General features: G+C 58.3%; 1 protein-coding gene across 1 annotated transcript; it reads left to right on the top strand.

Moving 5' to 3' along the window:
* Positions 1-522: 522 nt before the first annotated feature.
* On the top strand, positions 523-10508 carry LOC113962792 (serine/threonine-protein phosphatase 6 regulatory ankyrin repeat subunit C; the record flags this gene model as incomplete). The annotated part of the gene is made up of 22 exons (XM_027673561.1): positions 523-665; positions 817-1029; positions 1150-1228; positions 1889-2003; positions 2559-2641; positions 2728-2845; positions 3291-3359; positions 3815-3955; positions 4113-4190; positions 4739-4850; positions 5300-5371; positions 5805-6006; positions 6183-6270; positions 6397-6514; positions 6745-6964; positions 7549-7636; positions 7984-8067; positions 8210-8355; positions 8504-8586; positions 9088-9170; positions 9398-9489; positions 10194-10508. Coding segments are annotated over 22 exons (2672 nt in total), but the record flags the coding sequence as incomplete, so codon positions are not given.
* Positions 10509-14564: the final 4056 nt, after the last annotated feature.

Here is a 14564-nt window from a genome sequence, read left to right as displayed (position 1 = left end):
AAGCAGCACGCTCGAGGGAAGAAAAGCAAAGAATTAATTCCCTGCTACCCATGGTTCAGTCACCTCCAGGAGAGCAGGGCCCCGTTGCACGTAACAGTGACTTGGGAAGGCAAACAGCAGCACTCCAAATGTCCCCCCCACTTCCTCCTTCTCTCCCCGCTTTCTATACTGAGCGTGATGTCATATGGTCTGGAATGTCCCTTGGCTCAGCTGGGGTCACCTGTCCTGGCTGTGTCTCCTCTCCCCCAGCCCCTCCCCAGCGTGGCCACACGAGGGGCAGGAAAGGCCTTGGCTCTGTGTAATAACAAAATCACCTCTATGTTATCAACCCTGTGTGTTCAGCACAAATCCAAAAGCACAGGCACTGGGAAGAAAATTCCCTCTGCCCCAGCCCAAACCAGCACAGTGGGTTTTCCCCACGGGCATCGCTCCAGTTTCCTCTCCCACATTGCTCCCTGTGGGGCTCCCCAGAGAACCCGTGTTTTCCGGGGTCCCTGGCTCTCACCACTGTCTCCTGGACAGGGCATTTGGAAGTTCTGAAGCTGCTGGTGGCCCGGGGAGCTGACGTGATGTGCAAGGACAAGAAGGGCTACACCCTCCTGCACACAGCGGCGGCCAGCGGCCAGATCGAGGTCGTGCGTCACCTCCTGAGGTTGGGGGTCGAGGTAAGACCCCCACAGCTGCTCAGGGTGGAGCTCGGGTGCAGGCCAGGAGCAGGAGAGGCTGCTGGGTGGTGGCAGGAGCTCGAGGTGGTTCTCAGCTGCCTTTTTTCCCTTCCTGAACCCCCAAATCCTCTGGCCTCGGTCGCTCCCGCAGATCGACGAACCAAATTCCTTCGGGAACACTGCACTTCACATCGCCTGTTACATGGGCCAGGACGCCGTGGCCAACGAGCTGGTCAACGTCGGTGCCAACGTCAATCAGCCCAACGAGAAGGGCTTCACCCCCCTGCACTTCGCTGCCGTCTCCACCAACGGGGCCCTGTGCCTGGAGATCCTCGTCAACAACGGCGCCGACGTCAACTTTCAGGTCTGGAATCTTTGGGAGCTGGAGCAGGAGCTCACTGCCCGAGGCAGGAGCTCGGGGAGGCTGCTGGGGTGGCACTGGTGGGGTGGTGGCACTGGTGTGATGCTGGTTCTGCTCTGGCAGAGCAAGGAAGGGAAGAGCCCATTGCACATGGCTGCGATCCACGGACGGTTCACGCGGTCGCAGATCCTCATCCAGAACGGTGAGTTGGTTGCTCCTCTCCAGCCCCTGGGTTATCCCAGACTTTTCTTGTGCCTCCAGGACCTCCTGGCGAGTCTGCTCGGGGGGTTTAGGACCTCTGCAGTCATCACTCGAACTCCTTCTGTGCCCTGGGATAATATCTACTTCCCAACATTCAATCTAAACCTCCCCTGGCACAGCTTGAGGCTGTTCCCTCGTCCTCTCTCTTGTTACCTGGCTCCCCCCTCCTGTCAGGGAGTTGTAGAGAGTGAGAAGGTCCCCCCTGAGCCTCCTTTTCTCCAGAGGCTGGTGCTGGTGGCCCTGTGCTTCTTGGGGGTAGCAGGGGCAGCAAAGTGCAGACCAGGGGAGTGAAATTCCAGCCAGGTCAGAGCTGCTCCAGCCAAACAACATTCCCCCTGGCACAGCCTGAAAGACAATATTCCTGTGAGAGGGCTCAGGCTTGGCAGACACCCCAGGGCTCAGCAGAGCCCTCTGGGGTGGGAACCATCCCCTCAGGGGTCAGGGGGATCTGATGCCCAGGGCTTGCAGGATGTGGGTTTGCAGTTCTCCTGCAGGGTGCTGGGTGGACTGGAGGTGTCAGCCGTGTCCCTGGGATGGGAATGCAGGGTGGGAACAGCCCGAGGCTGGAACGCTGGCAGAGCCCTTGGCTTTTCCCTTGCAGGCAGTGAGATTGACTGTGCTGACAAATACGGCAATACCCCCCTCCACGTTGCTGCTAGATACGGCCACGAGCTGCTAATTAGTACTTTGATGACGAATGGTGCTGACACTGCAAGGTAAGGCAGGTCCCTTCCTTCCTCCCCCTGCTCCAGGCTGGAGGATGCAGCTGCAGAATCACAGAATCATGGAATCATTAGGGTTGGAAAAGACCTCTAAGGTCATCGAGTCCAGCTGCCAACCCAGGACCATGTTCACCACTAAACCATGTCCCCAGGTGCCACATCCACATCCCTTTTGGATGCTTCTGGGGACGGTGACTCCCCCACTTCCCTGGGCAGCCTGTGCCAGTGCCTTCACCTTTTCAGGGAAGAAGTTTTCCCTGTTATCCAACCTAAACCACCCCTGGCACAACTTGAGGCCATTTCCTCTTGTCCTGTCCCTTGTTCCCTGGGAGCAGAGCCCGACCCCTCCCCGGCTCCCCCCTCCTGTCAGGGAGTTGTGGAGAGCAAGAAGATCCTCCCTGAGCCTCCTTTTCTCCAGGCTGAGCCCCCCCAGCTCCCTCAGTTTTCCAGCCCCTTCTCCTTGTTCTCCAGCCTGTTCCCAGCACCATTCCCTTCTCTGGACACACCGAATCCCTGCCCCACCCTGACTCCCCTCTCCTGTCCCTGCAGGCGTGGGATCCACGACATGTTCCCTCTGCACTTAGCTGTTCTCTTCGGATTTTCAGACTGTTGTCGTAAGCTACTTTCCTCAGGTGAGGGGCCCGAGACCCTCCCGTGCCGGGGCACTGGGGTGACCCCCCGAGCCCCCCGCTGACCCCCTGCCCCTCCTGCCCCCCAGGTCAGTTGTACAGCATCGTGTCCTCGCTGAGCAACGAGCACGTGCTGTCTGCAGGCTTCGACATCAACACGCCTGACAACCTCGGGAGGACCTGTCTCCACGCTGCTGCTTCCGGAGGGTGAGCGCTGCTGGGGGCTGGGCCACGGGGGGCAGCTGGACCCCTGGGTGCTGCTCCCAGCTCTGAGGGAGGGCAGAGACCCGTCCAGAGCAGGAGTGGAAATGGAAACCTCTTGCAGAGCCGTCCCTGCCCCGGTGGTGACACAGAGACAGGAATCCTGGAGCTTTTTGGGGCATAAATGCAGTGTGTCAGCTGCACTGGTGTCTCTCTGTAATTACCTGCTTGGCTGGGAGCTCCATGCCGGGCAGGGAGTGCAGAGGGTTATTTGCTGGAGCAGGGAAGAGCTCTGTGTGTGCAGCATTTCAGTCCCCTGTGCTGCCCAGAGGTGACAAACCCGACTGAGCTGTGGCACGTCCAGGCTGCCTTGTCTGCACTGGGAGGAGTTTGCATTCCTGCTGTTTTCCTTTCTGATCTGTGCCTAAATCCTCTCCCCCCCTCCTGGCAGGAATGTTGAATGTCTTAATTTGCTGTTGAGCAGCGGTGCTGACTTGAGGAGGAGAGATAAATTCGGGAGGTGAGTGTCCTGTGGGTCCTGAAACAGCTGGAGCCTGGGTTTGGGATGGGACATTCACAGAATCCCAGAATCCCTGAGGTTGGGAAAGCCCTCCAAGACCATCAAGTCCAACCTGTGCCTGACTCCCACCTTGTCCCCCAGCCCTGAGCCCTGAGTGCCACGTCCAGATGTTCCTTGAACACCTCCAGGGGTGTGGACTCCACCCTCTCCCCGGGCAGCCCCTTCCAATGTTTAACATGGAGAGATTCCTTCTGGTGTCCTCAGACCTTTGCTGTGTCTGGATCACCCCTCTAACCCCAGGGGTGGTTCCTCAGAAGGAGCTGCAGCTCCAAACCCTTGAGCCAGGACAAAGCTCAGCCCTGGGGCGGGTTGGGGGGTGACTCCAGGGTCCTGCCTCGCTGCTGGGTGAGTCTCCCCTCCTGTGCTGACCCCCCTCGTCCCTTCCCCTCTCCCAGGACCCCACTGCACTACGCGGCTGCCAACGGCAGCTACCAGTGTACGGTGACACTGGTGACAGCGGGAGGCAGCATCAACGAGGCCGACTGCAAAGGCTGCACCCCCCTCCACTACGCTGCTGCCTCGGACACCTACAGGAGGTGACTGCTGGGGGTGGCACTGGGGGTGGCACTGGGGGCACTGGGGCCGGCTGGTGACACTCTGCTGTCCCCTGGCCGCCTCCTGCCGCTGGCGCTCAAAAAAGGGGAGCACGGGGGGGGAACCAACACACTGATGGGGGGGTCTGTGGCCTTGCAGAGCAGAGACTCATTCAGGAAACAGCCATGACACTGATGAGGAGCCACTGAAGGAGTCCAGGCTGAAGGAGGCGTTCTTGTGAGTCCAGCGTTGTGTAACTTTCTAAAGTATTTCTAAACTTTTAACAGCCACACCTTCTTGCAGCAAGTGGTTCTGCAGCTGGTGATGTATTGCATGAGGAAGCACTGCCTCTTTCTCCCCTGGAATTTGCTCCCCTAGTTCTTGTATTTGAAGAGGAGGCATAAGAACTGTGTTGGGTCAGAGCAAAGCTCAGTCTAGGCCCATGTTCTGTTTTCCACACCAGCCAGAGGTAGATGCTCAGGAGAGAGTATAAGAAGATGAACACATGGAATATATTACCTGACTGTCCTCCATCTCTTACCATGTCTTATTTTTCCCTGGGACACGGTGATTTGGTGTTTGCCCATTCCCATTTTGCTGGGAATCCCTCTCTCTGGAGCAGCAATGCCTTGGAGAGAGGAAACATGGTCCTTGCTTCCCGTGGGCTTTGCCTTTGCTCCGTGTCCGGGTGGGATTCGTGCAGCACCTGCTCGGGGCGTTCCCCCCAGAGCTCTGCCTCTCCAGCCACTCCTCACCCTCCATCCCCCCTCTCCCTCTCCCTGCAGTTGTTTGGAGTTCCTGCTGGATAACGGTGCCGACCCCTCCCTGCGGGACAAGCAGGGCTACACCGCCGTCCACTACGCGGCCGCCTACGGCAACAGGCAGAACCTCGAGCTGGTGAGGGGCTGGGGGAGACCCTCTGTGCTCCCAGAACGTGTCAGAGAACCTGTCACACCCCTGGTGCCCGGGGGTGGCCCGAGGAATGCGTGTTGTGGGCACCGCGGGGTTTGTCCCAGGGGTGGGGTTGGTCCTGGGGACTTGGGGAGCTGTTGGAAGGCCTGGGCTGGAGGGAGATGCCCGAGAGGAAGGAGCTGTGTTACCTGGCAGAGGCAGGTGTGTGGATTTCTTGGAGCCGTGTGGGCAGAGGAAATCAGGGAATCTGGGACTAGCAGGTTGCTGCTGCCTGTGCAGCACTCAGAGCCACGTTAGGGAATGGCCCATCCTGAAATTCCAGCAGATGAGCAGGATTTCTGACCCCTCTGCAGCTGGACAGGGTGCATGTCAAAGCCTCCAGGAGCCCAGGGCAGGTATGGATCAGTCATGAGTTTGTGTTGTTGCTCTTGCAGCTCCTGGAAATGTCTTTTAACTGCCTGGAGGATGTGGAAAGCACCATTCCAGTCAGCCCTTTGCACTTAGCTGTAAGTACGGCCAGGGGGCTCCTGCTGTGTCCTGGAGAGGTGCCCAGGGTGGCCTGGGCTCCTGCTGTGTCCTGGAGAGGTGCCCAGGGTGGCCGGAGGAGGGAAGGTGTCGGTGGTGGGGGAGCAGCTTCTCCACAGGTCAAAGGCCTTTAGTTTGTCTGTTAAACTCTGACCTTTCCAGGACTTTCTGGGTGCTGCTGTTTGGAGCATGGGCAGGGGTGGGAGTGGGCAAGGGTTTTGAGTAGAACCCAAATGCAAAGGAGGCCCAGTGGCTGGGAAGGAGCAGCTCTGCCCCGAGAGGCTCAGGGGCAGGAATTATCCCCCTCAGGGGGACACTTCTGGGTGCCTGGGGGAGACAGCTCTGGGTGTCCGGGGGGCACTGCCGGGCACAGCCTCTGCAGACACTGCTCCAGCATGGTCTGCCTTGTCCCAGGCCTATAATGGTCACTGTGAAGCCCTAAAGACACTTGCTGAGACCCTGGTGAACCTGGACGTGCGGGACCACAAGGGCCGGACCGCGCTGTACCTGGCCACGGAGCGGGGATCCACCGACTGTGTGGAGGTGCTCACCAGCCACGGAGCCTCTGCCCTGGTCAAGGAGAGGAAGAGGAAGTGGACCCCTCTCCACGCTGCAGGTGAGGGAGGGCAGGTGGGGCAGGGAGTGTGACCGGGGCCTGTCGGTGCCCGAGGATGCCCCGTCACCCAGACCCGGCTGCTGTTTGGGGTGAGGGAAGGGGCACCACCCCCTTCCTTTGGTTTTGGGGGCCCACCCGTGCGTGTGGGTGACTCCTTCCCTCGCCCCTGCCTCCAGCTGCCAACGGGAACACGGATTCCCTGCACCTCCTGATCGACAGCGGGGAGCGGGCGGACATCACCGACGTCATGGACATCCACGGCCAGTGAGTCTGTCCGGGGGTCTCTGTGGGGTCTGTGTGGCACAGGTGGGAGAGGCAAGGGAGAGAGGGAACACTCAGGCCTGGCTGATTTCCAAGCCCACCCTCCTCCCTGCTGCCTTTCCCCCCCAGGACCCCGCTGATGCTGGCGATCATGAACGGCCACGTCGACTGTGTCCATCTCCTGCTGGAGAAGGGATCCACGGCTGACGCAGCGGACAAGAGGGGAAGGACTGCCCTGCACCGAGGGGTGAGCGTGTCCCTGGGGGCCCTGCAGCTGCTGCTTGGCCTCCTGTGTGGAGGCTGCTCAGGGACCAGGCCGGTGGTTTCTTTCTTTGCAAGAGTCCCCAGGGAAAGTGCCCGCGTTCCTTCCGGACACACAACATTTGGGAAGGGAACTGCGGAAGAAAGGTGTTAATGTGTTGTTCAATGATTCCGGGGGTGGGATCTGACCCCTCTGGTCCTCTCTCCTGGCCCCAGGCTGTGACAGGCTGTGAGGATTGCCTGGCTGCTCTGCTGGACCACGATGCCTTCGTCCTGTGTCGGGATTTCAAGGGCCGGACCCCGATCCACTTTGCCTCGGCGTGTGGGCACCTGGAGATCCTGCGGACCCTGCTGCAGGCAGCCCTCTCCACTGACCCCCTGGACTCCGTGGTGGACTACAGCGGCTACTCACCGATGCACTGGGCTTCTTACAGTGGTGAGGAGGGGCTGGGGGGGACCAGGGGGAGCCTCCCCCTGCTTTGGGAGGGCTCAGCGCTGACTTCCCGCTGGGGAGGGTGGCACAAAGCTGGGAGGGAGTTTTTCTCTCCCTGCCAAGCCCCTTAAAAAAAGGATCAGAATGGGAAAGGAGCTGTTCCAGAAGAGCTGAGGCTGGTTCCTCCAGGATGCTGGGTTTATAGGGGAGGTGGGACTGGCACAGCAGCAGGAAGGGACGTCCCTGTTCCCGAGGGCAGCCGGGGATGTGGCTGTGACTCCTTTAGGAGATGTGTGGAATTAGAAACCTCCCAAAGTGCAGCAGCTCTGGAGGAAAGGGGCCTGTTGCCTCTGTGCTGGGGACTGGGAGTGTTTGGGCTCCTTGTCTGAGCCTGTGGCTCCTTGGGCAGCTCTCTGGTGCTGCTGAGGCCCCTCCAGGGCTGGGCCCAGTTCTGGGCCCCACAGCAGGAGAGACATTGAGGGGCTGGAGCACATCCAGAGCTGGGGAAAGGGCTGGAGGACAAGGAGGAGGGTCCAGGAAGGACCCACAGGCCGAGTGCTGACACATTTCTGTCCCTCTCTCCTCAGGGCATGAAGATTGTCTTGAATTGTTACTTGAACACAACCCGTTTGCGTACCTAGAAGGAAACCCCTTTACTCCATTGCACTGTGCAGTGTAAGTGACCCCTGGGACCTGCCCCAGGTCCTTCCCAGCCCCAGGATGTGGGATTAGGGATTGCTGGTGCAAGTGGAGGAGCTCCAAACCCTGCCCCCCTTGCCAGGGGCCTGGGAGGGGATGGGAAGGGGGAGAATGGGGTGGGCCTGGGGTGTCCTTGGGACCTGGAGCAGCAGAGGGATGGGCAGGGCTGTTGTCTGACGTGTTTCTGTGTTTCCTTGGGTAATACCAAGAAAGGTGAAGGGGTGTTTTACCCCAAACAGCTCCAGAGCAGCTGCTGTTTGTGTCAGAGCCCCAGGAATGTGCTGCTCAGTCCTGTTCTAACTTCCCTTCTCATCCCCCCTCAGAATTAACAACCAGGATGGCACTGCTGAAATGCTGGTGGAAGCATTAGGTGCCAAGATTGTTAATAGCAGAGATGCCAAAGGAAGGTGAGCTCACACTCATCCCCTTCTGTGCCTCCCCCAGTGACTCCCCCACGATCCCCCCTGGCTCTGAGGGGCTCTGCTGCCCCCAGACCCCCCCAGGTGGGTGCTGTGCCCTCCCCTTGACCTGCTCTTTGTGTCTTGCCAGGACCCCCCTTCACGCTGCTGCCTTTGCAGACAACATCCATGGTTTACAGCTGCTGCTGCGGCACCAGGCCGAGGTGGACCCGGCGGACAAGCTGGGCAGGACCCCCCTCATGGTGGCTTCTGAGAACGGGCACACGGCAGCAGTGGGTGCGTGCTGGGCTCCCCAGGGGGGGGTCTGAGGCTCCCTGTGCCCCCTCCATGAGTGGATCCCATGGGAACAGGGCTGTCCCTCTCCTCACAGCCACTGCTGGGCTCTCTGTGGCCTCCTCTCACCAGCACCTCTCCTTCGTTTCAGAGTTCCTGCTGTACCAAGCAAAAGCAAATATAACTGTGCTGGATGTCAACAAGAACACAGCTCTTCACCTGGCCTGCAGCAAGGTGGGGAGGTGGCTGGGGTTGCTGTCACTGTCACCTTGTCACCTTGGTGAGAGGGGTTGTCCCCCTGCTCGTGCCCCACGGAGCAGAGCTGAGGGCCCTGGGCCTGCCCTGCCACACCTGGGTGGGTTCTGAGCAGCTCAGGTAGCACAGACCCACCTGTATTTTCCTTGGGGAGCCCCTCTCTGAGTTTCCAGGATCACTCCCATCCCTGGCAGTGTTCCAGGCCAGGTTGGATGGGGCTCTGAGCAACCTGGGCTGGTGGAAGGTGTCCCTGATCTTTAAAGTTGATCTTTAAGGCGCCTTTCTACCCAACCCACTCCATGATTCCTCGGTGGGAGCAGGAGGCTCGTGGTCAGCAGGTCCACACCGAGGAGGAGGCAGAGGGGGCAGCAGTTTGTGCCCCCCAGCCCTGCCCAAGGGACCCGTGTTGGAGGGTTGGGTTTAGGGAACGTTTCCATATCCCGGGGAATCCTGCACTGACCCCTCCACTCTCCTTCCCAGGGCCATGAAAAGTGTGCCTTGTTGATCCTGGGGGAAACCCAAGACCTTGGCCTTATCAATGCAAGTAACAGTGCTCTGCAGATGTGAGTATTTGCACAGCTGCTGCCCCTGGCTTTGCTGGGAGTGGGGGGATACCTTGGGAAAGGTGGGGGGGATACCTTGGGAAGGGCAGTGGGAGCTCTGGGAACAGGGGAGCTCAGAGCAAAGTGCCTGAGGCCCTCGAGGCCGCCCCCAGGGCCCTGTGCTTTGGCACGAGGTGCCCCAGGCAGGTGTCTCTGCCAGCAGGTTCACCCCATTTCCCCCTCCCCAGGCCGCTGCACATCGCGGCGCGGAACGGGCTGGCCTCCGTGGTGCAGGCCCTGCTCAGCCGTGGGGCCACCGTGCTGGCTGTGGATGAAGAAGGTGAGTGTCCCTGGGGGGCCCCCGGGGGGGTTCAGCAGCCCTGGGAGGTGGGGGATGCCCAGGAACCCCTCGACCAGGATCAGGATTTCCACGTGTCCTCAGCGGACGCGGCCCGGGGAGGACGGGAGCACGCGCCGCTCCCTGTGAAAGCATTTCCAGGTCTCACAGGTGTTTGAAATGTGTTTTTTTTCCCCCCTGTGCACCATCTGGTGCTCCTTGGCTCCTGCCAGGCCCCGGCCCATCTGGGACTCACTTCCACCTTGGCAGAAGCTGCTGGTTGTGGCCAGGAGCTTTTTCTCCCGGCAGAGCGGGAATCCCTCCGAGCCGGGGTGAATATCCCAGGGTCTGCCGGGTGCTCCCGAGCCTGTTTGTTCATCTCCTGCTGCTCCTGCCACACTTTGGAGTGGTCCCTGCAATCACAGGGATTGACAGTGCCCAGAGGGGTCTGTTGAGATATTGGATAATTGAGATATTGGTGAAGACAAAGAGATCAAGCTGTGGCTGCCCCATCCCTGGGAGTGCCCAAGGCCAGGTCAGATGGGACTTGGAGCAACCTGGTCTAGTGCAAGGTGTTCCTTCCCATGGCAGGGGGTTTGGAACTGGGTGATGTTTGAGGTCCCATTCCACGATTCCGTGTCCTGGCCCCCATCAAACCCCAACTGCAGCATTCCCAGGCCCCTTCCTCACCCCCAGCCTCATTCCAGGTCATACCCCAGCCTTGGCGTGCGCTCCCAACAAGGACGTTGCCGACTGCCTGGCACTTATCCTCTCCACCATGAAGCCTTTCCCACCTAAGGACGCCATCAGCTCTTTCAGCTTCAACCTCCTCAAGAACTGCGGCATCGCGGCCAAGACGGCGGCGTGCGGGGCCCTCCCCAACGGCAGCTCCTGCCCCTACACCAAGGACCGGCACAACGCCATCGGCCTGGACGGCTGTTACTCGGAGTAGCTTAAACTATGGGTGACCTAATATCTTATTATATTTATTTAGAAATTCTATAAATATAGGGCACTTTAAAGGAGAACAAGACTGGGCAGGCCGAGCGCGGCCCCAAGAGTTCGGCGCCTTCCCGCCCCCCTCTCGCCGGGTGCCGGGTGCGGTGCCAAAGCTGTTCCTGGCAGTGCCCTTCCCGTCCCCTGCCCCTTCCCAATCCTCCCTGTGCCCTCGGTGGCCGGGCAGGAGGCGGAAGAGGCAGGATTTGGGCTGGGACAAGCCAGGTGCCACCACCCACCGCCGGTTTCCCCCCGGCCTGCGGGGTGGGGTGAAGCCGTTCCCGGTGTTTCCCGGTGTTTCCCGGTGTTTCCCGGTGTTTCCCGGTGTTTCCTGGTGCCCTGTGCCAGCCTCCCGCCCTGCTGGGATGCCCCCGGGGCTGCCACCCGGCTGGGATGGGGAAGCCTGAACTCTTGGTGGGCCGGGGGGGTGGGAATTTGGGAGTGACTGGCCGGGGTGGGGGTCAGCTCCCGGCCAAAGTGCCGCTGTCACTGCTCCTCTGGGAATCGCTCTCTCCTCCTCTCATCCAAGTCCAAACACTTGAACCAAGATCTACTGTACCTGGGACACTAAAATATCCTTTTGGCAGCTCATTTCTAGGGAAAAACGGGTGCTGCTGCCCGAGCCCGGCCGCGGATGCGCCACTGGAGCCTCCTCCCCACACCAGGCACTTTAGGGATTCTGTTGGTTGTTGGTTTTGATTTTTTCCCCTTGGCAAATTGTCAGATCCCAAAACGATTCTGCTCTGAGTTTCCCTTCCCTGGTTTGTGTGGCTGTTTCCATGCGAGAGTCAGTGTTGGCTGGTTGTTTTTTTAAAAAAGAGATGAGAATTATTTATAGAGAAACGAACATTTACCTTTAAAAAACAACAAAAACCATAAAAAAAAAAATCAATGTTTTAGCCTTTACTAAGGAAACAAATGCACTTCTGAGTCCTTATTCACAACCCCGAGTAAGTCTGTGTTGCTTTTTGGGATGCAGCATCCTGGCAGGTTTCGTGGCACGTGTGGATGTGGGTGGGATCGTTGTTTTTTGGTTTGGGTTTTCCTTTTTTCCTTTTTTTTTTTTAATTTTAGAAATCCTGTTTATGCTGCAGGTCTGAAGCATTCGAGAAATGTTGCACTGTTGTTTTTTTTCCGTTGATTTTTTTGTTTTTTTCCTTCTGAATTACTGTAACAGCATCAAAAAACAATGTTTTCCTCCATATCACGAGTCTGTTCAAAGCCAAAGACGGGGATGCAGAGACCGGGAACGGGCTGGAATTTCAGGAACCACCGTCCCCCCCGAGCTCCCCTCCCACTGCAGCCGGGCCCACACGGGGAGCACGAGGCTGGGGCAGCCCTGGGGGGTCCCAGTGTGATCCCCCCCGGGATGGGAGCAGGGATAAAACCATCCCTGTCTCCCCCAGAGCCCGAGACGGGACTGAGCGAGCCCTGAGTGTCAGAGAGAAAAGGGCATTTCTGTAACCAAAATTACTTCTTTTTTTGTCTTTTTTTTTTAAATAATTTCTAAATGAAGGTGGCTCCTGTCAGGGAGGAGTGTCAGGTGGAGGTTGTGGAGTGACCATTCCCGGGAGAGCTCCCGGGGTTCACTCCCGGCCCCCCTGGGCAGGATCCCCTCGCACTGTTTCTTTCTTTTTACCAAAGCCAAACTCTTAGAACCAAATATGAAGTTTCAGTCTTGGCCTTTGGGTGATAAGCACATTTTCTTGGCATTTCCCGGAGGAGTTTGTCCCAGAGGGGGGAGCAGGACCCTGCTCCTGCTCCCCATCCTGCACTTCCCCCAGCAAAGCACTCGACAGATCTGCCCTTGGTGAGATCTCAGAGCCAGGGCCAGGCACTTCTGAGGGGCAGAGCTCTGCCTGCTCCAGGGGGATCTTCCCTTTGGATCCCCCCCTTTTAGGACAGTATCCCCAGCGTGTCCCCCTCCTCACTCCCCTCGAGCTTGAAAGGAAGCGTTGACCTTTCTGCACCGGATACCTCAGTTTGGAACCAGAACGAACTCAACGAAACTTGAATCAAAAGATCCTTTTGGGAGATCCTTTTCAGTATTCTACGGAGGAGAACTGGAAACAGAGACTTGTTTACATTGCTGGCGAATCCGCACTCGCCTCTTGCAGCTCTTTCCCTTTCTGGGAGGAATTTAAGCATCACTTTATCTCCTGGCTGCTTCCCTCCCCCTTCCCGCGGGGCAGGAAAGTGGGGCCAAAGTCCTGAGCCGTTGCCTTCAAGGGCTAAAGTGCTTTTCCAGGCCCATGGAGGGGCCGAGGAGCTCCCGGCCCCCGGCGCGGGCGGCGATTCCCGGGGTCAGGGATGGGCTGGAGCGGGGCTGTGATGCTCCCTCTCCGTGGAATCCCCCCCTGCCCCTCGTGCCGTGGCCCCGGGTGTGGCCTCCTGGCTGTCGGGAGACGGGATCCGGCACCATTTCACTCGAACGTGGCTTTTCCCACCGTTCCGTAGAGCACACGGAAAATGCTGCTTTTCCTTCACCCCCCCCAGCCCCCCTCTCCCCGTTTTTTGGAGTATTATTGTGGTTTTCGGTTCCTTTGCTTAGAGGAGGAAGCTGATCCTTCCTTTGGCCTCGTTGCCGACGTGTCCCCTGCGCTCAGCGACGCCGAGACAATCAATGTGATCTCCGTAAGGGCTTCTCCATCCTCTGCCACGCCACGCTTTGTGTCCTCCCCTCTTAGCCAGGAGCTTCTTCTCCCCCTCCCCTGTGTCTTCTTAAAAATAGTAATAATAATAATTAATAATAATAATAATAATAATGAGAATGGAGGGAAACGAGGTTCCAGCGGCGCATCCGTGGTCTGGGAGCAGAGGGGAGGGGACGGGGTGGGAAGGGGACGTGTGGCCTTGGGGGGTCCCAGTCTTGTTCTCCTTTAACGCTGTATCGTATCGTTGACAGCACAGCTTGACAATTTAAGTAATAATCAAAGTGTTTGGTAATAATGCATTATTTTGCTAAACGAGATTTGTGATGGTTTCCCTGGTGCATTGTAAAGAGGGATGGAGGGAAACTTCCGCTGCCCTGCCCCGCTCCCCCCTCCCCAGCCCCCCGGGGGCTCCCAGACCTCCTTCCCTCGGACCTTTATGCCAAAGTTGGACCATTCCCGCTCAGTTCTGCCCCTCCAAGCAGCGAATCTTTCGGCTTTTCCCACCTCAATCTGATCAATCTCTTGGTTTGGAACACGCAGGCACCGGATCTCCGTCCCCTTCCCTGTCCCGACCCCTGGAAAAAAAGGAAGTTTCTCTCCGCCCCCTTGGTCCAAAGCACTTGCTTCAAGTAATAAGCACTTTTGTTAAAGCATGAGTCTGGATTCCCTTTAGCATCCCACGGGATAGAGAGCAGCGCGAGGGATACGAGAGTGTCTTTGGCTTTATTTTTTCAGTTGGAATTTAAAAAAAAAAAAAAAAAAAGTTCGTTTCTAGGGAATGAATGGACAAAGGGAAGTTGTGTTTTGAGAGAGAGAGAAAAAAAAACTAAAAAAAAACCTAAAAAAACAAACAAACAAACAAAAAAAAAAGAAAACCCAACAGCACAAGTACATTTCAAGTCCCCGGGTGTTTTTGCACTGCCATTGCCCGAGCGAGGGGCTCCGGCCCCCTGAGCCATAGACCCTCTGACAAACACTGAATGTACCGGGCTCGGCCCTTCCCCACGGAGCCACAGGCCCTGAGCAGGAGGAGAGGCTGGGGGTGTCTTTGTGGTCGCTGTTCCCCAGCTGCAGGCACTTGGAAACTTAGTTCTTGGGGGAAGTGTGTCCCCTGTCCCGCTCCTGTCCCCTCTCCCACCCCTCTCCCACTTCTGTTCCTTCTCCCACCCCTCTCCCATCCCTCTCCTGTCCCTTCTCCATTCCTCTCCTGCCCTTTTCCCACCCTTCTCCCATCCCTTTCCCCTCCCTCTCCAATCCCTCTCCCTTCCTCCCATTCCCTCTCCCACCCCTCTCCCCTCCCCTCTCTCCTCCCATCCCTCTCCCTCTCCCGGATGGAGCGAGGATCCCCCTCCCCAAACTCATCAGCCCCCGGCCCCCTCGGCCCCATCCCGGGGCTGGAATCCGGCAAATAAAGAAGTAGCACTAAAA

This window comes from Neopelma chrysocephalum, unplaced genomic scaffold (assembly GCF_003984885.1).
Source record: "Neopelma chrysocephalum unplaced genomic scaffold, ASM398488v2 Primary Assembly neopelma1_185163, whole genome shotgun sequence".
Taxonomy (NCBI): domain Eukaryota; kingdom Metazoa; phylum Chordata; class Aves; order Passeriformes; family Pipridae; genus Neopelma; species Neopelma chrysocephalum.
Note: the sequence above shows the minus strand (reverse complement) of the source record. Positions and strands in the feature narration are given on the sequence as shown.